The sequence below is a fragment of the Mobula birostris genome, chromosome 3, assembly GCF_030028105.1.
Source record: "Mobula birostris isolate sMobBir1 chromosome 3, sMobBir1.hap1, whole genome shotgun sequence".
In the NCBI taxonomy this organism is placed as follows: domain Eukaryota; kingdom Metazoa; phylum Chordata; class Chondrichthyes; order Myliobatiformes; family Myliobatidae; genus Mobula; species Mobula birostris.
This window is the reverse complement of record NC_092372.1, coordinates 79,908,582-79,935,725: the sequence shown is the minus strand read 5'-3', so window position 1 is coordinate 79,935,725 and position 27,144 is coordinate 79,908,582. Positions and strand designations below refer to the sequence as shown.

At 41.3% G+C, this 27,144-nt stretch overlaps 1 protein-coding gene across 2 annotated transcripts in view; it reads left to right on the top strand.

Moving 5' to 3' along the window:
• The window catches only part of tbc1d19 (TBC1 domain family, member 19), a 164,572-nt gene that overhangs the window by 41,455 nt on the left and 95,973 nt on the right, over positions 1 to 27,144 (top strand). For both annotated transcript variants that reach the window (XR_011885371.1, XM_072252924.1), the window contains exons 5-11: positions 3,966 to 4,040; positions 4,137 to 4,200; positions 5,679 to 5,725; positions 7,465 to 7,575; positions 11,065 to 11,137; positions 13,298 to 13,336; positions 16,540 to 16,652. Coding sequence is in view for 1 of the 2 variants with exons in the window: in XM_072252924.1 (XP_072109025.1) it covers positions 3,966 to 4,040; positions 4,137 to 4,200; positions 5,679 to 5,725; positions 7,465 to 7,575; positions 11,065 to 11,137; positions 13,298 to 13,336; positions 16,540 to 16,652 (522 nt within the window). In the remaining variant the exon portion in view is untranslated. The remainder of the gene's footprint in view (positions 1 to 3,965; positions 4,041 to 4,136; positions 4,201 to 5,678; positions 5,726 to 7,464; positions 7,576 to 11,064; positions 11,138 to 13,297; positions 13,337 to 16,539; positions 16,653 to 27,144) is intronic.

Sequence of the window (27,144 nt, the reverse complement as noted above, 5' to 3'; positions counted from 1 at the left end):
ATTAAATAGGGGCCGTGGACAATTCTGATTTGATGGAGACAGACGTGAAAGCACAGAGGAACATCTGGAGAAATTTCTGAAATGCCAGTTTGCTGCTGCTGTTACTGTGCAATTGGGAATCTTTCGGAGGGAAGGCCTCAAAATCCCCAGCTTTGCCTGCTGTTGGTGACCGTGATTGAGGTCGAATAGTTCGGATAGAGATGGCGCTCAGTACTCGGTGTCGGAGAGCTGATCAGAGGCTCGAAGTTTTTGGATGACTCAGAGTTGGACTGTGGTCGGGCATGGCAGGGAGAGTTTTTCTTCCTTCTCCCGTCTGCGTGAGATGTAGGACATTTGAGAGACTTTTTACTGTGCTCATGGACTTCATCAAGTTATGGTATTGTTGCACTGTTGTAACTATACGTTATAATTATGTCATTTTGTTAGTTTTTTCAGTCTTGGTCTGTCCTGTGTTTTGTGATATCACACTGGAGGAAATATTATATCATTTCTTAATGCATGCATTACTAAATGACAATAAGAGGACTGCGTGTCTTCATAATCTAAAAAAAAAGAAAAGCTTTCGAAAGGTTCAAAGAAACTAGATAATTGTAGAGATCGAGAAGATTATAAGGGTTGTAGGAATGAGCTTAAGAATGAAATTAAGAGGGCCAGAAGGAACCATGAGAAGGCCTTGGCGAGCAGGATTAAGGAAAACCCCAAGGCATTCTACAAGTATGTGAAGAGCAAGAGGATAAGATGTGAGAGAATAGGACCAATCAAGTGTGACAGTGGAAACGTGTGTATGGAACTGGAGGAGAGAGCAGAGATACTTAATAAATACTTTGCTTCAGTATTCACTACGGAAAAGGATCTTGGTGATTGTAGGGATGATTTACAGCAGATTAAAAAGCTTGAGTATGTAGACATCAAGAAAGAGGATGTGCTGGAGGTTTTGGAAAGCATCAAGTTAGATAAGTCGCTGGGACTGGATGAGATGTACCCCAGGCTACTGTGGGTGGTGAAGGAGGAGATTGCTGAGCTTCTGGCAATGATCTTTGCATCCATCAATGGGGACAGGAGAGGTTCCGGAGGATTGGAGGGTTGCGGATGTTGTTCCCTTATTCAAGAAAGGGAGTAGGGATAGCCCAGGAAATTATAGACCAGTGAGTCATACTTCAGTGGTTGGTAAGTTGATGGAAAACATCCTGAGAGGCAGGATTTATGAACATTTGGAGAGGCATAATATGATTAGGAATAGTCAGCATGGCTTTGTCAAAGGCAGGTCTTGCCTAACGAGCCTGATTGAATCTTTTGAGGATGTGACTAAATACATTGATGAAGGTAGAGCAGTAGATGTAGTGTATATGGATTTCAGCAAGGCATTTGATAAGGTATCCCATGCAAGGCTTATTGAGAAAGTAAGGGGGCATGGGATCCTTGCTTTGTGGATCCAGAACTGGCTTTCTCCAGAAGGCAAAGAGTGGTTGTAGATGGGTCATATTCTGCATGGAGGTCAGTGCCCAGTGGTGTGCCTCAGGGATCTGTTCTGGGACCCCTTCTCTTTGTGATTTTTATAAATGACCTGGATGAGGAAGGGGAGGGATGGGTTAGTAAATTTGCTGATCACACAAAGGTTGGGGGTGTTGTGGATTGTGTGGAGGGCTGTCAGAGTTTACAGTGAGACATTAATAAGATGCAAAACTGGGCTGAGAAGTGGCAGATGGAGTTCAACCCAGATAAGTGTGAGGTGGTTCATTTTGGTATGTCAAATATGATGGCAGAATATATTATTAATGGTAAGACTCTTGGCAGTGTGGAGAATCAGAGGGATCTTGTGGTCTGAGTCCATAGGACACTTAAAGCTGCTGCGCAGGTTGACTCTGTGGTTAAGAAGGCATACAGTGTATTGACCTTCATCAACTGTGGAATTGAGTTTAAGAGCCAAGAGGTAATGTTACAGCTATATAGGACCCTGGTCAGGCCCCTCTTGGAGTACTGTGCTCAATTCTGGTCACCTGACTGCAGGAAGGATGTGGAAACTATAGAAAGGGTGCAGAGGAGATTTACAAGGATGTTGCCTGGATTGGGGAGCATGCCTTATGAGAATACGTTGAGTGAACTCGACTTTTCTCCTTGGAGTGGCAGAGGATGAGAGGTGACCTGATAGAGGTGTATAAGATGATGAGAGGTATTGATCATGTGGATAGTTAGAGGCTTTTTCCCATGGCTGAAATGGCTAGCACGAGAGGGCACAGTTTTACGGTGCTTGGAAGTAGGTACAGGGGAGACGTCAGGGGTAAGTTTTTTTACACAGGGAGTGGTGAGTGCATGGAATGGGCTGCTGGCAATGGTGGTGGAGGCGGATATGATGATAGGGTCTTTTAAGACTGTGTTGGTGCGTGGCCAAGTAGGCATTCGTCTAGTGATTTGAAGGTCGCTAGTTCGAGCTTTGGTAGAGGCAGCGTGTGTTTCCTTGAGCAAGGCACTTAACCACACATTGCTCTGCGACGACACCAGTGCCAAGCTGTATTGCTCCTAATGCCCTTCCCTTGGACAACATCGGTGGCGTGGAGAGGGGAGACTTGCAGCATGGGCAACTGCCGGTCTTCCATACAATCTTGCCCAGGCCTGCGCCCTGGAAACCTTCCAAGGCGCAAATCCATGGTCTCATGAGACTTAACAGATGCCTATATATATATAAGAGACTCCTGGATAGGTACATGAAGCTTAGAAAAACTGAGGGCTATGGGTAGCCTTAGGTAATTTCTAAGTAAGTACATGTTCGGCACAGCATTTTGGGCCGAAGGGCCTGTATTGTGCTGTATGTTTTCTATGTTTAGTATAAAGTCAATGAATAAGGAATCAGGCAAGCAAAATTAGTCAAAGAATTAAGAGAACATTCTGTTTTTATTGGCTAGATGAATTTGGTAAGTAGTTGAAGAACACATGTGGCATATGGAGAAGCTTAAACTGCATTCAGCAACTTCTCTCTCCCATAGTCATAGAGAAGTACAGCACAGAAACAGGCCTTTCGGTCCATCTGGGCCATGCCAAAACCACTTGAACTGTCTATTCCCATCTACTTGCTCCATATCCCTACTATCCATGTGCATATCCAAACTTCTCTCAAACATTGAAATCGAGTTTGCGTGCACCACTTGTGCTGGCATTCCACATTCTCATGACCCTTTGAGTGAAGAAATTTCCCCTCATGTTCCCCTTAAACTCTCACCTTTCACCCTTAACCCATAACCTCTGGTTGCGGTCCCATCCAACCTCAGTGAAAGAAACACCTGCTTGCTTATTACAATTTAGTCTAATTTGCTATTCGGAATTGGTCTAGTTGCCCTCATTTACCCGGACAGAGGAGAATGGCATGAAAAAAATCCTAAAGAAATAGTTGAGCATGGAACATTTGGAATAACGCCATCTATTGAAAAGTTATCCACTTTTTTGAAACATTCAGATCTTATGTAATTTTGATTGTTGGAAAAATTTATTCACCTAATAGCAGTCACAATTGAAAAAGTGTACTTGAGAATAGGATGGATAGGGATTGGGGAATAATTGCCTCTTGCTTCTGATGAATAACTTTAAGTATAAAACAAGGCATTTTTAACATTATCTCATGTATACAGATTCCACAATTGATTGTTTTGAAACATACCTAAATAAATAGTTTCATTAATATTTGTGCAATTTAAGTAGATTAGATTATCTCTTCTACAAATGCAAGCCTTAAATTATGTTCCTTCTTATTAATCCTTGCTGAAATATAGATATGCCTATTGTTTTTATTTGAGCATACATAAAGCACCATTCCATAATTTTGTGCATTTTGCAAATCAGCAAAATTATGGTATAAACAATGCAACCTTACTTTAAATGCTGAGTCAAGAGCTAGTTATCTGGATTTATAAAGCCACGTCAGATTTATTGGGTCTGCTGTTTCTGGATATCTGAAATCAGATTTTGTTTTGTAGGTAAACTGGGAAAAGCGTATTCTGAAAAGTTTAAACAGCATGTGCACAGAGATGAGCATCCCTCTAGCAAAAAAGGTACAACACAACTTATTGCTTTACCCTTTGATATATATTGCTGTAATTATTTAGCTGCTGAAATCTAAAGACTTAAGCAGACCTTTTTCTAAGCAGAGATCAGCAGATGAACAGAAAGAACTTTTGCACAAATGGAATGAGATGGGGACTGACGAGCCAGGTACGTACATAAATTAATGTGATCAAACCTGATTGGGAATAAGGACGTGTGAGAAATGCATTGTCTTGTGTGCTTATTCCTACACTTATCAAGGGTTAGAGAGACTGTCAATCACTGGATGTGTTTTGCGAGATTTAGCTTCAGCAACTGAGCAACTTTTCCACTTTTTAATGTTGATTACTTTGATGCAGTTGTGGGGACAGGAGGTGGTGGGGAGGTAGGGGAATAACTGAAGTGGCGCTGCTTGGTATTTGGGTTGCAAAATTGAACTTTTTCCTCATTTACCATAAGTATTCAGATTCTGTACAATATGCTGGCAGCCTGAAGTTCTGCCAAATATAGTTCCAGTAGCTGGTATAGCAAATAGATAGCTTCTTACCAGAACAATTATAAATATTCATCAGAGAATGTATCGAAGGTCCATCTGTTAGGGCAGAGTGAAGAAGTTTCCCTTAGCCCGTCACTTCAGCTTTCTTGCTTTGAGAGTCCTTGATGCTGATACTATGTTCCCAGAATGAATGTTTACCTTAACCCTATTACTTTGCCTAGTAAACATTGACATAAGAACAAAATTTGTTTTGTTTTGAATTAATTTCACTCAGTAGTCAATATGAGTATTGCTTTTATATGTTGTGGTATTATTGACACTATATTTTTAAAGATTAAAGTCTGTCATGAGCCTTGTGGCCCATCAGGCCGGTGCTTATGCCGGTTTCCATGGCATGAAGTGACTGAGAGTAGGAGACATTCCCCCCCTCCCCACCCCAGATAGGACGCCAGTCTATCGCGAGGTTAACCCCCAGCATTTTTGCTGGTACCCATTCTCAGCTGGGTAGATTGGAGCATTGTGTAGTTAAATGCCTTGCTTAAGGACACGCACACTGCCTCGGCCGAGGCGCGAACCCACGACCTTCAGATCACTAGTCCAACGCCCTAACCACTTAGCCACGCGCCACACACATTAACGCTATATAGTAAGCTTTAAATATTGTCGAACATTTTTGCCAACTTCAGATGCAAAACATCTGTCTTAATTTTGCAATATATTATTAATTTTGGCAAATATTACTCCTGTGTGGCATGTTAGAGTTCTACATTAAGGAAATAGTCTTTAAAAAATATATTGCCAAGCTAAAGTTCCCTTATTAAATCAGTTGACCAAACTCATCACATTCCTAGTTCCCTAAAGTGCATGTCTGTGATGCTATGTTAGATATAATCTCTTCTTAAGAGATGAGCAAGCAGTAGTCAAAATTGCTTAGTCTAGGCCATCTTACTTTGTTTCTAAGTAATCAAATACTGCTTTTTTGGCAGAATCCTAGATACTATTTATTTTCCCTGAAGGATCATGCTGATATTTTTCTCATTACTACTTTCATTTTTTGGATGTATATTATGAAGGCTTTGCTTTTATTTTTGATGTATTAAATTATATAAGCTCTAGATTTTTGAACAGCTGATTTAATATATTTTACTAGATTTGAGCCGTTTCAGACCAGTTTATGCTCCTAAAGATTTTCTCGAGGTAAGATTTCCCACCTGATTTGAACATTATCTAAGAAATTACTATCATTGATATAAATTTTTAATGAGTCATCTAGGTTTAAACATTAGGAATAGACTATTTTTTTAGAATAAAAAATTGCTTGAATTATCTTGTCTCCCTTTTGATATCTTTTAAACTTAGCCAGCTGTGAGAGTTAATAACTGAATAAGACTTGTATGTAACACTGCATGGCTGAAAGTATGCATCACGTCTCATTCAGTTCAGCAGAGGGAAAATGAAACCTTACCAGGTCCTGATTGCAATGGTAGAGCAACAGCAACAAGGACAGAAGGCTTATTGCCTGCCTTGGAAGTGCAAATAGTTCTGTCATGGGAAAGCATCCATCTGTCAATAACCCTCAATCCTTTTTGTATCAATAAGATCACCTCATTTACTTATATACTCCAATAAGCATAGGCAAAATCTGCTCTAGCTTTCTTCATATGTCATCCCTTTCATCCCGGAAATCAATCTGGTGAACTTCTTGGTACTGATTCCAAACATATCCTTAATGATGGAAAGCACAGTTGTACATATTCGTCCAGGTGTGGTCTAGCTAGCACTTTGAAAAGGCTGCATCAAATGTGCCCAATCAAATCAAGAATATCATTAAGTCATTCCTATTAACACAGTACAATATAGTATTTATCCTAGCAAATGTTTAAAGTAAATTTATTACTGAGGTACAGGTATATCATATACTACCATGAGGTACATTTTCTTATGGGCATTCACAGAAAATACAAAGAACTGCAATAGAAGCATTGAAAAAACTGCACATAGTAAAGACAGATGAAAAAGCAAATTTATTTGTTTATATATTATTATTAAGAACATGGGTTGTAGGGTCTTTAAAAGTGAGCAAATAGATTGTAGAATCAGTTCTGTGTTGTGATGAGTGAAGTTATCCCCTCTGCTTCAAGTGCCTGATGATTGAGGGGTAATTACTGTTCCTAAACATGGTGAGGCGGAAACTGAGACTCCTGTACCTCCTTCCTGATGGCAGCAGTGTGAAAAGTTCATGTTCTGGATGGTGGGGGTTTTTGACGATCAATGCTGCCTTCCTGTGACAGTGTTCCTCGTAAATGTGCTCAGTGATGGTGAGGGCTTTACCTGTGATGCACCGAGCTGTACTTACTACTTTTTTTAGGCTTTTCTATTCAATGCCACTGGTGTTCCCATACCAGGCCATGATGCAACTAGTCAGTATAATCTTCACTACGCATCTGTAGGAGTTTGTCAAAGTTTTAGATGGCATGCTGAATCTGCGCAAACTGCTAAGAAAGTAGAAACACTGCTGTGCCTTCTTTTTAATGACAGTTACATGCTGGACCCAAGACAGATCCTCTGAAATCTCCCTTCTATATGCCGATTTGTCTCCATCTTTGATTTGGCCAGCAACAGTGGTGTCATCATCAACGGGGCATTGGAGCTGTACTTAACTTCACGGTCATAAGTGTAAAACGAGTAGAGCAGGGGCTGTGCACGCAGCCTTGTGGTGCACCTGAGCTAATAGTGATGATGGAGGAGATGTCATTGGCAATCTGAACTGACTGGGGTCTACAAGTGAGGAAATGTTTATCTATTCTCTTGTCAGTTGGCGAAATAAAATGAGTTCAGGGATTATTCAAAGTTCCTCTGTGTGTCTGTCTCAAGTGTAGAAACACATACAGTAAAGAAGCTTTTATTTCTCTTTTTCTTCGCTTTTGGGTTTTTAGGTTCTAATTAATCTTCGCAATCCAAATTATGACACTGGTGATCCAACTGCTGTGCACAGTAGTTGGGGTTTAATCAAGATTCCTTTACCAGTAAAAGACCTTCCAGAACTGGTAAGCAGAATTCTACTTAGAAAGTAGACACTTTTGGTGGATTAGTTAGCAATCACCTTACAAGCAAAATGTGAGTCAATTAACTTTGAATAAAATGTAAGTTAAAGGCTTATGGAGCAAAAATAATTTGTACTTTTATACTTAAATTGAAGCTTGAAAATAATTGTGTATTTAGCGGTCACTGTTACCACTATTGCCTTTGAATAATTCAATGTTTGAGCAGCTACAAGAGCATTCAGGGTAGTTGAGACGTAAGTTTACTTTTGTATATTTAATGAAATTGAATTGCAGTTGGTTATGGGGATGTGGTACTAAAATGGAGAGGAAAAGATTGGTATCTGGTGGAGTTGTCTTAAAATCCGCTTTAAAATGCTGGAGATTGAATTTCCGTTGGTTTCAGCTTATATGAAGGGAAAACAGGTGGAATTGTAAAAAAAAATGATGAAAAGGTTTAGGTAATTTTGAAAAAAAAACACCAACTATTTTACTGGAAATACTTAGTAGGTCAGGAAACATTTGTGTAGAGCAGGGCTTCCCAACTTTTTTGTGCCCTGGACCAATACCATCAACCAAGGGATCTTTGAACCCCAAATTGGGAGCCTCTGATGTAGAGAGAAAGAGAATTACTCTATCAGGTCAATGACCTTCATTGGAGGGCATTCTTCTGAAACCTTAACCTTACTTCTCTCTCTACAGGTCCTACCTGCTGCTCTGAATATTTCTAGCATTTTCTGCTCCAGTTCAGATTTCCTGTATTTGTAATACTGAGGCAACCCACGCCTCCTGGCAATTTGATTTGATTCTAATTGTCCCATATGTTTTTAAAGCATTTTCAAGCTAGTAATAAGAATAATAAAATATTTTGTAGTATTCATTAATGATTAGGTAAAGTATATAGTATACTATTTGTTGAATTTTGGATAGTGTTATGGTGATTATTGAATGAAATGGAAGAACTATAGCAAGTATGTATTTAGTGACATGATGTGGATAGTTGCAGAAAATGGATGTTTCTGACTTGTGGAGGAATTGTAAACACAAAATAATCTGCAGATGCTGGGGTCAAAGCAACACTCACAACACGCTGGAGGAACTCAGCTCCGCTCCGTCCGCCACAACAGACAGGATCTCCCAGTAGCCACCCACTTCAACTCTGCTTCCCATTCCCATTCAGATATGTCCATACATGGCCTCCTCTACTGCCATAATGAGGCTAAACTCAGGTTGGAGGAGCAACACCTCATATACCGTCTAGGTAGTCTCCAGCCCCTTGGTATGAACATAAATTCTCCAACTTCCAATAATTCCCTCCCCCTCCCTTCCTCTATCCCTATGTCACTCTGCCCCCTCCCCCAGCTGCCTATCACCTCCCTTATGGTTCCGCCTCCTTCTGCTACCCATTGTGTTTTCCCCTATTCCTTCTTCACTTTTCCTGCCTATCAATCACCTCCCTGCCTCCCCTCCCCCACCCCTTTATCTTTCCACTTTCTGGTTTTTCACCTGGAACCTACCAGCCTTCTCCTTCCCACCCTCCCCCCACCTTCTTTATAGGGCCTCTGCCACTTCCCTCTACAGTCCTGACAAAGGGTTCCGGCCTGAAACGTCGACCCATCTTTTCCATGGATGCTGCCCGACCTGCTGAGTTCCTCCAGCGTGTTGTGAGTGTTGTGGAGGAATTGGTTCACAGATGTCCCTCATGAATGTAATTCTCATATAATCTGGAGATTGCTTGTATTTTGCTTTTGGATGGCATTTAGTGATAAAACAGCTGTTAATATGCGACGTGGGGAGTAGGAGCAACATAGTTTACACAACATCTGACCTCTACTGTCATTAGCATCTGTGAAGAGTTCATGGCTTCTTTGTCAGAATAAACAAATGTTTTTATTTGGCTTGCTGTTCATCTGAATTCTTCAGTGTCATTCAGTGCTTAATAAGTGTTTGATAAGTTGTATTAGATGAGGTCTGTTAAAACTGAATGAAAATACCGTTGAAAGAATCACTACTTCTTCATGGTTCGTTTCATTAAGCTCATTGGTAATTACCATTTTTTATTGTTGAAATCAAAATCTTGGTCATTGAATTTCTTTACATTAGTTTGTTTAAATTTAGAGACATTTTAATCTGCTGTATCTCATAAATATCCTTTCTTGTAGCCTAACAGGAGAATAGCCTGTTGAACTATTCCACAGACTCTATCTGTATTCATCCTAAATTGACTCTAAATGCAAAACCAATCTTAGGCTACGTCCACACTACGCCAGATAATTTTGAAAACAAAGCTTTTTCTCTTCGTTTTGACTCTCAGTCCACACTAAAACGGCGTTTTCATCCCCCGAAAACAGAGGTTTTCAGAAACGGTCTCCAGAGTGAATAAATCTGAAAACGCCTAATATCCGTTGCAGTGTGTACGGGGTAACCGGAGCTTTATAAAACCGCTGTCATGACATGCTGGAACAGATGGCGGCAGCCCGGCATTTAATTGTTTTCTTCTTCTTCTTCTTCTTCTTCTTATTATTATTATTATTACTACTTTATTATCGCCAAACAATTGATACTAGAGCGTACAATCATCACAGCGATATTTGATTCTGCGTTTCGCAGAACCTAACAATTTCAGAACAGACAGCAACGAGACTGAAGCCAGAAGAGTTAGAAATGTACTCACCAAGTACTTTGACCCATAGCTTACTGAATAAATATGTATACTCACTTTGCCCTGTTTTACCTATTTATGTAGTACTTCTCTGACAATAGATGTGTAACAGCCTAATGTAACATTGTATGGAAATACAAGATAACACTGATGCAGACATGTTTTATACATTTAACAAGGTGCTTTATTAATGCAACAGAGTTAGTCAGTTTTTCAATGTTCATCGTCAGCCGGGTCATACTGTCCGTGAACCCCTGTCGGTTGCCTCCATACGCTCCAGTATTTGTTTTTTTTTTGTTTTAAGTCCTCCTGCGCGAGAGCCAAGAGCAATTCCTTTTAAGTTTTTCTACTCTCTAACTGGACAAACGCGCACTAAGTATACCGTTTCCTCTTCGCTTGTGTTCTGTGTGTTCTGCGGGTGCCCAATTAAGGAGATTTGCCCAAGTATCCGTGCTAGTGTGGACAGAGATAGTTTGCAGAACGCTTAGTGTGTACGCCTGTCGTTTTTACTCGAAACCGATGTTTTCAAAATTATCCGGCATAGTGTGGACGTAGCCTTAGCAACATTATTTTGTTCCTACGCCAGTCTGGCATTAACTCACTTGCACTTAGATTATCTTTTAGTGTATGTAAACTCATTGGTTTGTGGTTTAAGAAGTTCTGGAATAAGACTCTGTACTGACACTCAGTGACACAATACTTTGGAGCTCAAAGTAATTGTGGTGCTTTAAATATGTTAGATAATGCTCTTGATGTTGTAATATTTTTTAATAGAGCAATGTATTGTAAAGATATACAAACATATGTTTTTTACTTTTCTTAATTCTTGCAAGAGGGAATTGTATCCGGAACTAGGATTGAATTATGGACAACTTGGTATTGATGATTCAATGCAGATCTCTCCTGGTAAGTAATCGTAATTATTAAATACTTTTAGAGTTTCAACTGATTACTAACTTTTGAGACACTTTTATCAGAATGACTAACAGGACAGCAAAGTGATACAGCTGATGGTACTGCGTCCCTGAAGCTTCAGTGACTTGGGTTCAATTCTGACCTCTGGTAATGTCTGTCTGTCTATTTTGGTCTTCCTCCAGGTGCTTTTGGTTTCATCCCATGTCCGAAGATGTCCTTGTTGATTAGCTGATCACTCCTCATGTAGATGAATGTGTTGTTGTTGATGGGTGTGGGTGGGAGATAACAGGGTTACAAGGAAATAATAAAGGAATGAGAATGCACAGAGAATCAGCATTGCCTTGAACCAAGTGGCCTCCTTCTATGTCATAAGGAAATATATGAGAAACAAGTAAGTCAAATAATGTATCTAAAATATTGCCCCCTGATACTGCTGTCTGTACTTTTGCAATAAATAGTCATAGTCATACTTTATTGATCCCGGGGGAAATTGGTTTTCGTTACAGTTGCACCATAAATAATAAATAATAATAGAACCATAAATAGTTAAATAGTAATATGTAAATTACGCCAGTAAATTATGAAATAAGTCCAGGACCAGCCTATTGGCTCAGGGTGTCTGACCCTCCAAGGGAGGAGTTGTAAAGTTTGATGGCCACAGGCAGGAATGACTTCCTATGATGCTCAGTGCTGCATCTCGGTGGGATGAGTCTCTGGCTGAATGTACTCCTGAGCCCACCCAGTACATTATGTAGTGGATGGGAGACATTGACCAAGATGGCATGCAACTTGGACAGCATCCTCTTTTCAGACACCACCGTGAGAGAGTTCAGTTCCATCCCCACAACATCACTGGCCTTACGGATGAGTTTGTTGATTCTATTGGTGTCTGCTACCCTCAGCCTGCTGCCCCAACACACAACAGCAAACATGACAGCACTGGCCACCACAGACTTGTAGAACATCTTCAGCACCATCCGGCAGATGTTTAAGGACCTCAGTCTCCTCAGGAAATAGAGACGGCTCTGACCCTTCTTGTAGGCATTCTCACTAAAGTTATTGAGCAGTTTTATCTGCATATTAATGCTTGTGCAATCCATGGATGAAACGACATTTAATAAAATGCCATTCTGTAGCTCCATTGCATAAAGAGCAAGCTAAATTTTAAATGGTGTAAAATTTTATCGTATTTGTTATGTTATCACAGTAGTTATAGTATCCTAGCAGTTTCCTAGTTCGCCTGCAGTGTAAAATCTTATTAGTGTTTATAGGATCAGTACTCGCCGCTGTTGACCTACCAGGCAAAATTCCATCCCTTTTATTATCTACTTTGTCAGATCAAATGTCACAAAATTCTGGTGTTTCAGATTATGTAGTAATATTTCTTTTTCTTCAAAGAGATCCCCTGTTTGCTTTTGACTGTCGGAATTGTTTCATGTAATATTTGTTTCCGTATTTAGGTTAAACATGACCGAGCCTAACATGGATTTCAAAATGTGTCCTTCATTTCAAGTATGAAAAGCTGTTTTCTTTCTTGCAGCTGCTATGGTTTCAAAAATCAAAGGTGCTGGATAAATGATAAATATGTTTATAAAAAGAAGTAAAGGCAATTCTGGGGTGCCCAATTTAAGAAAATGATTTGTCACTGTGTGCAAATATATTGATTCAGTGAAGTAAGACTGGGCATTGAAAACTCTAGTTATAAACAAAATGCAGGGTCACTTCTTTTAGAGAACAGGTGTTGCTAATGAGGACAATTACACCTAAAGTCAGCACTGGTAGAGTTGAGGGGGGCACTGGGAGAGATTTATCTATGTAGTCACACTTTGGAGCATAATATACTGAATAGAGGAAGCCCATGTGTTCATGGGGAGAACGTACACACTTCTTACAGACAATGGTAGAATTGAACCCAGGTCGCTGGCGCTCTAATAGTGTTTAGCTAACCACTGTGCTACCATGTCATTCATATAATCTTGAATGTTTTCCCTCAATACAGTAAACATCTGTTGGTCCAAATTAAAAAAAATCTCAAGTTAACTCCTAGCGTATAAATATTTGCTAAGTGGATAGATGATGTTATGGAAGATGTGAATGTGAATGACTAGTTTTCTAACTAATACCCTTCTGTCATTGAAAATCCTCTTACAGAAGCTTTTGAAACTGAGCACATACTGCTAGGACAGAAAGGTAAGAACCAGTTAGAAACTATGCAGAAGCAAGCATTTGTCAAAATAAGGTATTGATTTGCAATTTGTTTATATAAAAGGAGTTTAAGATGTGTAAGCAACTGTAAACAATTAACATAGAAACATAGAAAACCTACAGCACAAAACAGGCCCTTTGGCCCACAAAGCTGTGCTGAACATATTCTTACCTTAGAAATTACCGAGGGTTACCCATAGCCCTCTATTTTTCTGAGCTCCATGTACTTGTCCAGGAGTCTCTTAAAAGACCCTATCATATCCGCTTTCACCACTGTCGCTGGCAGCCCATTCCATGCACTCACCATTTTTTTTTTTATAAAAAAACTTACCCCTGAAATCTCCTGTGTACCTACTTCCAAGCACCTTAAAGCTGTGCCCTCTCGTGCTAACCATTTCTGCCCTGGAAGAAGCCTCTGACTATTCACATGATCAATGCCTCTCATCATCTTATACACCTCTATCAGGTCACCTCTCATCCTCTGTCGCTCCAAGGAGAAAAGGCCGAGTTCACTCAACCTATTCTTATAAGGCATGCTCCCCAATCCAGGCAACATCCTTGTAAATCTCCTCTGCACCCTTTCTATGGTTTCCATCAATAAGCTCCAAGACTTAGGCCTTGATACCTCCTTGTGCACCTGAAACCTCGATTTCTGCACTTGCTGACCCCAGTCTGTTTGGAAGGGCAACATCTGCTCCACAATCATCATCAACACAGGTGAACCACAGGGCTGTGTGCTTTGCCCCTGCTCTATATACTATATGACTTTGAGGCTAAGTACAGCTCCAATGCCCTATTTAAGTTTGCTGGCGACACCACCATTGATGGCTGGATCAAAGGTGATGACAAATCGGCATATAGGAGAGAGATGCAAAAATCTGGTTGAACAACGTCTCACTCAACGTCAAAAAAAAAAACCCAAGGAGCAGATTATTGACAACAGAAGGAGGAAACCAATGGTCCATGAGCCAGTTGTCTCTGGAGATAAGAGGTGGAGAGGTTCAGTAACTTTAAATTCCGTGGCATCACAATTTCAGAGGATCTGTCCTGGGATCAGCCATTACCTGCCATTACAAGGAAGGCATGGCGGTGCCTCTACTTTCCTAGTCGTAGATGTAACTCTGACAAACTTCTATAGATGCACAGTGGAGAGTATCCTGACTGGTTGCATCATGGCCTGGTATGGAAACGCCAATGCCCAAGAATGGAAAAGCCTACAAAATGTAGTGGATGCAGCCCCACGTCCATTACAGGGAAAAACCCTCTCCATCATTGAGCACATCTACAAGGAGCATTGCTACAAGGAAGCAGCATCCATGATAAAGGACCCCCATCATGTAGGCCATGCTCTCTTCTCGCTAATGTCATTGGGAAGGAGGTACAGTAGCCTAGGATCCCACACTACCAGGTTCAGGAACAGTTGTTACCCTTCAATCATCAGGCTCCCAAACCATTGTGGATAACTTCATTCTCTTCAACGTTGAACTGATCACTGAGCGCAACCTTTGGACTCACTTTACAACTCCCCCACTCTCGTTCTCAGTACTATTTATTTACTTATTATTATTATTATTTTTATTATTGTATTTGTAGTTTATCTTTTGCACATTGATTATCAGTCTTTTGTGCATAGTTTTTCATTGGTGATATTGTATTTTTTTGTCTCACTGTGAATACCTACAAGTAAATATATCTCATAGTAGTGTATAATGACATGTATGTGCTTTGATAATAAGTTTACTTTGAACTTTGAAATAAAGAGTTGTTATCCTTGTGTTCACTCCAGAAATTGTATTCTCTAATTTCACTCTTTTTTTTTGTTTCAAAAGTATGCACAAAGTATTTCTGAGTACAGTGGATTCTAATTAATTGGGACACATCAGTATTCGTTTACAATAGGGTCTTTTAAGAGCCTCTTAGATGGGTACATGGAGCTTAGAAAAATAGAGGGTATGCGCTAGGGAAACTCTAGGCAGTTTCTAGGGTAGGTTACATGGTTGGCACAACATTCTGGGCCGAGGGGCTGTAATGTGCTGTAGATTTCTGTGTTCTATGTTTTATCGGGACCAGTACATTAGAAAACTACCATTACTACTATGGTACCATAAAACAATGTGTTTGTTCCCAATAGTTATCAAGGTGGAATTCATCCAGTTCTTTTAACTGATTATAAAAGAACAAAATTAGCACGGACATCTAATGCAGATAATGGTCTGACTTCATACAATGCTTTTTATAATTGCATCCTCTAAATCTTCATTTTCATTGTAATATTCAAGATAATTGTTGATACCTTCAAATCCTTTGTAGATCCTAACTAGTTGAGAGCAGTAAAATAATTTCATTTTCACTCCTGGCCATTTCAGGCATCGCCAAGCCTGAATGCTTGAAATTATGTGAGCAAAACAGTTGTTAATTGTCTTACTGCTTATTTGCAATAATGACAAAACTGGCTGCTTTTTGAACACAAACGCACTCAGCTGACGCTATTTAAAAACTGATGTAAGCATGGTATATTGTCTAACTGCCATGCAATGTTCATGAGACTAACACTAGTCTGAAGCTGTTTGGCAAGTCTCCTGTCCCAATTTAGCAGCATAGTGTCCCAAATAAATGAGGGGAGTCCTGGCTATTTTCTCGATTGGTTTTTTGTTCTTAAGAGTTGTCCCAAATGAAGCGAAGCGGCTGACCCAATTAAATGATGGTCTAAATAATTGGAATTTATTGTACTACCTCTGGAGGCTCTTAATCATCACTCAACTAAATTTGAATTAAATCAGGGACATTGAAGAGTTCATTTGCCTGTGGGAACAATACAGACATGCATGTTGAAACTCTGTTGCTATTTATCTAAGCCTCCATACTGTATATATCCAACAATTATATTAGTGAATTTTATGAAGCACCTGCTCTTTTATGGTTCCCTTTTCTTGCACTGCACTCTGTTCCCAAATCTATTAAGAAGCATAAACTAACTTTACAGAAAAAGGGTAATACACATGAAACAGCTGATGTGTATAACATTTTAATGATGGTGGGGGCATGGAAGCTGTTTCAAGCATATATGTTCACAGCCAACCTTGGTCTCGTTTCCTTTAAAAGGAATTCTGCCCATTTTCGATGCAGAAAATGTTTCAACATATTTAAGAGTCAGGTAAATTTATCAGTAATTTTATTTTTGTCTTCAGTTTTGTCTGAGCAGGACAGTGCTGCAGCTCAGCAATATGTTAGACAGGGATGTCCGACAGCACTGCGTGCAGACATGTGGGCACTCATTCTGAATGTTAACAATCAGCTAGAGGTAAGAGTGCTTAATTTTGCTTGCTTTTGTGAAGTATGTTAAAATAGTTGCTAATTTGCACTGATAAATGAGTATCATTCAGTATGAATAGGTGAATGACTGATTTGTTTTTAGCATTAATTTGGTATTTCCATGGCATTGCTAGATGGGAGTTCATTTTATAGCATTTTAAGGGTTTATCTATCATATAGGAACGTGCTTCGAACAGCTCTGTGGACATTGAGTAAAATTGCAGTTTATTTTTTTACAGCACAGAGATTGGCATCATTCCATAAGATGTGCACAGCTGCTCATTACCATGTGGATAACTTATTTTAACCTTAATCCTTCTTCCTGAAATCTTTTAATGTTCATTTGATGTCAAATAACAATGCACAAAACTGCATCAACAGTAGTTTGTGGCTAAAAATTGATATTCTAATTCTTTTTTGCACTGCGGACCGGCCGACCCAGGGTGGGGGGGGGGTAGGGTTGCCAACGGACAAGAGTAGCAGTCAAATACGTTGTGTTTACCTCGAGAAAGATGACAATGACCATGAAGCCTTGCGCAGGCACCAGTGCGCATGAGTGTACGTGGCAATTTTTTTCTACAAATCTTTTTTGGTGATTCTGTTCGGGGTGGGGGGGTGTTGATCACGACCGGAATATAGGTGATAGGTGGCTAATACACTCAATTTCGTTTCTAAAAGGGTTTATCTAACGAATTTAATGTTAAACACAGCGCGTATTTTCCTCACATGAATATAGTGATTAAGTCAATTATCAGGGGAGCTTGAAGTAAGTGTTGAACGAACTTCCAGTGGAAGTGGTAGAGGCAGGTTCGATATTATCATTTAAAGAAAAATTGGATAGGTATATGGACAGGAAAGGAATGGAGGGTTATGGGCTGAGTGCAGGTCGCTGGGACTAGGTGAGAGTAGCGTTCGGCACAGACTAGAAGGACTGAGATCGCCTGTTTCAGTGCTGTAATTAGCACATGGTTATATAAGTCACTTATCAGTCAATAGCATCATAATATTTAAGGTAATGTTTGGATATTAAACACACAGCACATATTTTCCCCGTATGAACATATAAAATCATTGCAAAACACCAATATCGCTGAATCAGTGGGAGCCCTGGGCTTGTTTTCCTGCAACAAAATGGTCCTATTGAGGGGTGATGGGAGACAGCGATACTTGAAAAGGGTTCCTTATGTCCAATCTATTCAGCAATTTAGTTTTTGTTGCACTCATTGCAGAGATATGTTGGAAATGGTAGCAACGTTTTCAGTGCTTTTGTGGCTATCTCAGGATATTCAGCTTTGACTTTGATCCAGAATGCCGGCAGAGATGTTACGTCAAACATACTTTTCAGCCTGCCATCATTTGCAAGCTTGAGGAGTTGATCTTACCGCGCTGACATGGATGACACGTGGGTAATGACCTCGCGTGTGTTCAAGCTCAACAGTGGGTGTGACAGGGAATGAGGAAAGATGCAGCTGAATCATATAGTTTCCTCGCATGCTTTGCGGCCCGGTACCGGTCCGTGGCCCAGTGGTTGGGGACCGTTGCTATAGAACATAAGTGTGTGAGTAGATCTCAAATTAAAAGCACATTGACAGAACTTGCCTGATGATGTAAGTTAATAGTTAATCAGCTGTTGGTATTTGTCTGATAAAAGAAGTTAATATGAGAAGAAAGAAGAGCCATCACTTTTGGCTGAAGAGTTGCAAAGTAAACCTTCTGCAAAATGCACTGAGGTCATCAGCAGAGTAGTTAAATGGGAATAAGTTGAGAATTTGGTCAGGGGGAAATTCAGTGCAGAGAGGGATGGGTAATGAAATACTGTCAGTTTGCTGTGGTCTTGTGGAGTAAGTTTGAGGGAGTAATTATTTTTTAAATGTTCCATATTTCTGTTCTTACAGATTTAGTCTGTTTAATTAAAAATATAAATAATTTAAAATATTGTATAAATAGTTTAGAGTGAGTTACAGTAAAATAGGTCCTGTATCCAGAAAGCAGGAGAGGGAGGTTGGCAAGAATGAGATTGTCCTGTAAATTCGATGTTATCTTCCTGAACTGGGATCATGTTCATTATTTGGGAATATGGGACACTGCCTGAGACCTAAGGGAGTAAGGAATATTTGGCAATCCAGTCCAGTGGTCTGTGATACTTCTGGAGAGAAGCAGGATTAGAATGTGCTACTGTACTCAATGGCCTACAGAATAAGATGAGACCAAACAGACTAAAAGTCAGAATTTAATTTCTGAAGCTGAATCTGGCAAACCAGTTGTAATGTACTTGCTCTCTGTGAGAATACTGATGGGATTTCATTATGAAGAAACAAATGCTCATTACATCACCTAAAAACATGAGGCAGTCCACACAAGAGGGAAGAGGAGGGGAAAGGCAATGTGGAAATTCTGGGAGTCCATAATTCAGGATTGCAGTTCTCTGTAAACTGTTTTAGATATCCCATTTAATGTGACGTCGACTTGGTGTCAGTATCCAAGATTATGGAATTTTGGAGAGAGATAGAGGATCGAATCGGGTTTACTGGATGGTGGGGCTGAAGGGAAGCGGTGGGGTGTTGCAATGGATTGTGGGAAAAATAGAAACATAAGAAAACCTACAGCACAATACAGGCCCTTCGGCCAACAATGCTGTGCTGAACATGTATGAACTTTAGAAATTACCTAGCGTTACTCATAGCCCTCTATATTTTTCTAAGCTCCATGTACCTATCCAGGGGTCTCTTAAACGACCCTATTGTATCTGCCTCCACCTCCAATGCCGGCAGCCCATTCTGAATATCTTACCACTCCCTGTGGAAAAGAAACTTACACTGACATCTCCTTTGAGCCCTGGGAAAAAGACTCTGACTATCCACACGATCAATGGCTCTCATCATCTTGTACACCTCTATCAGGTCACCTCTCATGCTGTGTCACTCCAAGGATAAAAGGCCAAGTTCACTCAACCTATTCTCGTAAGGCATGCTCCCCAATCCAGGCAACATTCTTGTAAATCTCCACTGCACCCTTTCTATGGTTTCCACATGCTTCCTGTAGTGAGGCGACCAGAATTGAGCACAGTACTCCAAGTGGGGTCTGACCAGGGTCTTATATAGCTGCAACATTACCTCTTGGCTCTTGAACTCTATCCCATGGTTTATGAAGGTTGATGCACCAGATGCCTTCTTAATAACAGAGTCAAACTGCGCAGCAGCTTTGAGCGTCCTATGGACTCAGACCCCAAGATCCCTCTGATTCTCCACACTGCCAAGAGTCTTACCCTTAATACTATATTCTTCCATCATATTTGACCTTCCAAAATGAACCACCTCACACTTAGCTGGGTTGAACTTCATCTGCCACTTCTCAGTCCTGTTTTGCATCCTATTGTTATCCCGCTGTTAACCTCTGAGAGCCCTCCAAACTATCCACAACACACCCAACCTTAGTGTCATCAGCAAATTTACTAACCCATCCCTCCACTTCCTCATTCAGGTCACTTATAAAAATCATGAAGAGAAGGGGTCCCAGAACAGACCACTGAGGCACACCACTGGTTACCAACCTCCATGCAGAATATGACCCATCTACAACCACTCTTTGCCTCCTTGAGAAAGCCAGTTCCAGATCCACAAAGCAAGGTCCCCTAGGATCCCATGCCTCCTTACTTTCTCAATAAGCCTTGTTGAAATCCATATACACTACATCTACTGCTCTACCTTCATCAATGTGTTTAGTTACATCCTCAAAAAATTCAATCAGGCTTGTCAGGCATGACCTGCCTTTGACAAAGCTATGCTGACTAGTCCTAATCATATTATGCATCACCAAATGTTCATAAATCCTGCCTCAGGATCTTTATCAACTTACCAACCACTGGACTAATACTCACTGGTCTATAATTTCCTGGGCTATCTCTACTCCCTTTCTTGAATAAGGGAACAACATCTGCAACCCTCTAATCCTCCAGAACCTCTCCCATCCCCTCTGATGATACAAAGATCATTGCTAGAGGCTCAGCAATCTCCTCCCCACAGTAGCCTGGGGTATATCTTGTCCGTTCCCGGTGACTTATCCAACTTGATGCTTTCCAAACACTCCAGCACATCCTCTTTCTTAATGTTTATATGCTCAAGCTTTTCAGTCTGCTGTAAGTCATCCCTACAATCTCCAAGGTCCTTTTCTGTAGCGAATACTGAAGCAAGGTATTCGTTAAGTATCTCTGCTATCTCCTCCGGTTCCATACACACTTCCCACTGTCACACTTGATTGGTCCTTTTCTCCCATGGCTGATCCTCTTGCTCTTTACATACTTGTAGAATGCCTTGTGGTTTTCCTTAGTCCTGCTCACCAAGGCCTTCTCATGGCCCCTTCTGGCTCTCCTAATTTCATTCTTAAGCTTCTTCTTGCTAGCCTTATACTTTTTCTAGATCTCTGTCTTTACCTAGTTTTTTGAACCTTATGTAAGCTTTTTTTTTCTTGTTGATTAGAATTTCAGCAGCCTTTGTACACCATGGTTCCTGTTTGTACACCCTACCATCCTGCCATCCTTTCCCTGTCTCATTGGAATGTACCTATGCAGGACACCACAAAAATATCCCCTGAACATTTGCCACATTGCTGTCGTACATTTCCCTGAGAACATCTGTTCCCAATTTATGCTTCCAAGTTCCTGCTTGATAGCTTCATATTTCCCCTTACTCTAATTAAACACTTTCCTAACTTGTCTGTTCGTATCCTTCTCCAGTGCTATGGTAAAGGAGATAGACTTGTAATCACTATCTCCAAAATGCTCTCCCACTGAGAGACCTGGCACCTGACCAGGTTCATTTCCCAATACCAGATCAAGTACAGTCTCTCCTCTTGTCGGCTTATCTACATATTGTGTCAAGAAACCTTCCTGAACACACCTAACAAACTCCACCCCATCTAAACCCCTTGCTCTAGGAAGATGCCAAACGATATTTGGGAAATTAAAATCTGCCACCATGACAACTCTATTATTACACCTTTCCAGGATCTGTCTCCCTATCTGCTCTTTGATGTCGCTATTATTATTGGGTTGTCTGGAAAAAAAATAACACCCAGTAGAGTTACTGACCCATTCCTGTTTCTAACTTCCACCCACGGAGACTCAGTAGACAATCCCCCCATGACTTTTTCCTTTTCTGCAGCTTTGACACTGTCTCTGATCAGCAGTGCCACGCCCCACCTCTTTTGCCTCCCTCCCTGTCCTTTCTGAAACATCTAAAGCTTGGCACTCTTAAGTAGCCATTCCTGCTCCTGAGCTATTCCAGTTTCTGTAATGGCCACAACATTATAGCTCCAATACTGATCCACACTGTAAACTCATCCGCTTTGTTTATGATACTCCTTGCATTAAAATAGACACACCTCAAACCATCAGTCTGAGCGCATCCCTTCTTTATCAACTGTCTATCTTCCCTCTCACCCTGCCTACAAGCTTTCTTGCTTTGTGAGCCAACCACCCCTTCCTCTGTCTCTTCAGTTTGGTTGCCACCCCCCAGCAATTCTAGTTTAAACTCTCCCCAATAGCCTTAGCAAGCCTCCCTGTCAGTATATTGGTCCCCCTCAGATTCAAGTGCAACCCATCTTTTTTGTACAGGTCATGCCTGCCCCAAAGAGGTACCAATGATCCAGAAGTCTGAATCCCTGCCCCCTGCTCCAATCCCTCAGCCATGCATTCATCCTCCACCTCACTCTATTCTTATACTCACTGTGGTGTGGCACAGGTAATAATTCTGAGATTACTACCTTTGAGGTCCTGCTTCTCAACTTCCTTCCTAACACCCTGTACTCTGTTTTCAGGACCTCCACCCTTTTCCTACCTATGTCGTTGGTACCAATATGTACCACGACCTCTGGCTGTTCACCTTCTCAATTCAGGATATCACAGACGCGATCAAAAATATCCTGGACCCTGGCACCTGGGAGGCAAACTACCATCTGCGTCCACAGAATTATCTGTCTGACCTCCCTCCCCAACTATAGAGTCGCCTATCACTGCTGCCATCCTCTTCCTTTCCCTACCCTTCTGAGTCACAGGGCCAGACCCTGTGTCAGAGGCGCAGCAACTGTTAATTCCCCCAGGTAGGTTGTTTCCCCCCACCCCCACGTACTTAAACAGGAGTACTTATTGTTTTTTTTTTTGGCGTGTGCATGCATGCATCCATGTGTGTGCGATGTTGGTGGGATGATGTCTTTATCATGCCTTTACAAGGCACGGAGCGACAGAGAGAGACTGTGTGGCGTGCCACTCCCCACACAGACATTTTCGCAGTATTTTTCCCTTTTTATTTTATGAGTTCGAGTTGCGATCTCGACACTCAACTCTGCACAGATGGAAAGTGTACTCGTCAGCGGACCCGACTGGGTTCAAGCCCGGGAACCTCCATTCCAGAGTCTGGCACTGACGTCATTGCGCCACCAGCCGGCCCAGGTGTACTTATTGTTAAGGGGGACAGCTATAGGGGTACTCTCTAGTATCTGACTCTTGCCCTTCCCTCTTCTGACTGTTACCCACTTATCTGTATCCCGAGGCCCCGGTGTGACTACTTGCCTATAAGTCCTCTCTATCACCTCCTCAGTTCCCTGACCAGATGAAGGTCATCGAGCTGCATGTCCAGTTCCCTAACGCTGCAGCTCAACGCACTTGATGCAGATGTGGCCACCTGGAAGGCTGGGAGTCTCCCAGACATCCCACATCTAACACTGGGCTCGCGGACATACTTCCTATTCCTATTCTTCATAACTAACTTGCCTTGCCTCAACCTGTTATTGCTGAAGCCCTGTTCAGCCAAAGCCCTCCTACTCTGACTTCCATTGCCTGCTGCTCTTCTTCCTGCTGGTCTAACTCGCTGATGTTCACGCGTCTGCTCAGTCGTGCCTTGATATTAAGAAAAAATAAAGAAAAAGTGCACTCATTTTAAATTCTTCCCACCTGTGTAATTCGCTAATATCCACGTGCTTGCATAGTCATGCCTCGATATTAATAATTGTAATAGAAATGGGAAGAAAATTGTATAAGATTCAAAAAGTCTTTAGGCGCTCTTCAGTAATGGGGCAAAAAAGAACAATGTGGTCCAAACACAAAACAATATAAGAAAGAGGCTGAATTAAGTTTAGGCACTAATTTATCTTGAATTTATAACATGTCAGCTGTCACTAATAGTGGATACAAGATGGTCAGAATCAGGGACTAAATTAACTAGATTGCAAAATCAACAGGAATGGTAGAAAAAGTATAGAATGAGAGGTATAGCCTTGGTTATTAATCATGAAATCACATCAGTAATGAAAGATTACAATCAGAAGTAAGCAGATTCTTCATTTTCATAATTCTACCCATAAAGGCCCAGAAAAATTTGATACTAGGGTTTAATAATAGTAGATGCAAAGACGTAGATTCGCCAATTATTAACCTTTCAAATTACTCTTTACTCAGTTTGGCAACCATTCATTTAGATTAGTACACTGCAATTGTTACACTAATGCTCATGAAAAGTAAAAGAAGAAAAAACTAGGGAATCAGCCATACAGCATAGAAGCAGGTGCTTCTGCCCATGAAGGGCAGTCAAATTCCTCTTGATGCTGATCCCATGTTACCGTCCCTAGACACTACCATTCACTATTACAAATTACATTGTAAAATTAACCCACTAAGCTGACATTTTTTGGGATTTATGAGGAAACACACACAACTACAGAGAGGACTCTACGCATAGCACTGGTGGTCAGGATTGCACTTGAGTCACTGGAACTGCGAAGCATTAACTTCACTGAACGGGTAGAGAAGACGGTCAAAAAGGCAAAAAGATATAAAAGCTGGGAAGCCATGTAAAAATTAAATACGGCACGCATCAGGGCTCTGCTTATGTATAACACTGGTCATTGTGTTAAAGGGAATATGTGATTGCACTGAAGAGCATGCAGAAAGATTGCCAGGACTGGATTTTTTTTTTAGCTTTGTACGAAATATGGATTTTGAAACTGAGGAGATTGAGGTGAATTATAATTTTGTTTAGGGGCCCTAAAGAGCATAAGAAGGACCTTTCTCAGAGGCCTAAAAATCAGAAACAGATTGAAAATACACTCAAAATAATAAACACAAAATAATCTGCAGATGCTGTTGTCAAAGGAACACTCACAATGCACTGGAGGAACTCAGCAGGTCAGTCAGCATCAGTTGAAAAGATTAGATGACGTTTCGGGCCGAAACCCTTCGTCAGGACTGAAGGAAGAACTTTGGGGAGGGTTTGAAGAATGCTGGTAGTTGAAAAAAACAGTAATTTGAAAGACAAAGGGGTCGGGGAGGGGAAGCAGGGAGGTGATTGGCAGGAGAACAAAGCGCAGTAGTTGAAGGAGGCGGAACTATGAGGGAGGTGATGTGAAATAGGGATAGAGGAAGGGAGGGGAGGGAATTACCGTAAGTTGGAGAATTCTATGTTCATACCAAGGGGTTGGAGACTACCACAACCATCTTCCCGCCACCACAACAGGGACAGTGTTCCCCTTGTCCTCATCTACCACCCCACCAGCCTCCGGATCCAGCACATTATCCTCCGCAACTTCCGCCACCTTCAACAGGACCCCACCACTAAGCACATCTTTACCTCTCCACCCCTCTCTGCTTTCCGCAGGGGTCGATCCCTGCGCGACTCACTTATCCGTACGTCCATCCCCACGGATCACCCACCCGGCACTTATTCCTGTAAGCGTAAGTGCTACACCTGTCCCTACACCTCCTCTCTTGCCACCATTCAGGGTCCCAAACAGTCCTTCCAGGTGAGGCAACACTTCACTTGCGAATCTGTTGGGTCACCTATTGCATCCGGTGCTCCCGGTGCGGCCTCCTCTACATCGGTGAAACCCGACGCAGATTGGGGGACCGCTTCGTTGAGCACCTCCACTCCGTCCGCCGCAACAGATAAGATCTCCCGGTAGCCACCCACTTCAACTCTGCTTCCCGTTCCCATTCAGATATGTCCATACATGGCCTCCTGTACGGCCGTGATGAGGCTAAACTCAGGTTGGAGGAGCAACACCTCATATACTGTCTAGGTAGTCTCCAGCCCCTTGGTATGAACATAGAATTCTCCAACTTCCGGTAATTCCCTCCCCCTCCCTTCCTCTATCCCTATTTCACATCACCGCCCTCATAGTTCCGCCTCCTTCAACTACTGCGCATTGTTCTCCTGCCAATCACCTCCCTGCTTCCCCTCCCCCACCCCTTTGTCTTTCAAATTACTGTTTTTTTCAACTACCAGCATTCTTCAAACCCTCCCCAAAGTTCTTCCTTTAGTCCTGACGAAGGGTTTCGGCCGGAAATGTTGACTAATCTTTTCAACTGATGCTGCCTGACCTCCTGAGTTCCTCCAGCGCATTATGAGTGTTCCCTTGAAGATACACTCAGTGGCTATCATATTGGATACAGGAGTGTACCTAATAAAGTAGCCAAAGGAATGGAACCTGTTGTGGTCCTCTGCTAAAGCCCATCCACTTCAAGGTACGATGTGTTGTGTGTTCAGAGATGCTCTTCTGCCCACTACTGTTATAACTCATGGTTATTGTCGCCTTCCTGTTAGTGTCAACCAATCTGACTATTCTCCTCTGACCTTTCTCACAAGGTGTTTTACCCACAAAACTGGTGCTCACTGGATGCTTTTAGTTTGCACCATTTTCTGTAAACTCTTAAGACTGTTTTGCCTGAAAATCCCAGGAGATCAGTAGTTTCTGAGTTTCTCAAACCACTCCATCACCAACAATAACTCCATGGTCAAAGTCACTTAGATGAGATTTCTTCCGCATGTTTGGTCTGAACAACAGCTGAACCTATTGACATGTCTGCATTCTTTTATGCACTGAGTTGCTGCTGCATGATTGGCTGATTAGATATTTGTATTAATGAGCAATTGTACAGGCGTACCTAATAAAATAGCCACAGAGGGTATATAAACTGTGCTAGAAGCCCTGTGCTAAACGAATTACGCAGTATTTATTGTGCAGAAACAGATCTTTCATTCCAGCAGGTCCAGCAGTGGTCTCCATACTATACATGAGTGACCTTGCATTTTTTTTTTCCATCTACCCACAAAAATATTTGTCCATCCCCTTTCACCTCATGCTTCCTTTAAATGCTTCTATGATATTCAACTTAGTATATGATCCCTGGCCCCATTACTCCCTGCCCTTCCATCAACTCTTTAAAACCTTTATAACATCAGAAAGATTTGTTACCTTTGTTTTCTTAATAACATAATTTTACATGAATGGTTATAGTTTGGATACTAGAGTATTAAGGATAAATTAAATTTGTGTGCATACAAGCTTTTGGGAAATATCAAAGCTTGTTAAATTTACAAACAGTGGTTGAATATGTTTAATACCTAAAGAGCTGCAAACTCCTTTCTGAGGTCGAAAATATTCTTACTTTTGTAAGCATCAAGGTGTTGGATCAATTTCGTACATTGAATATT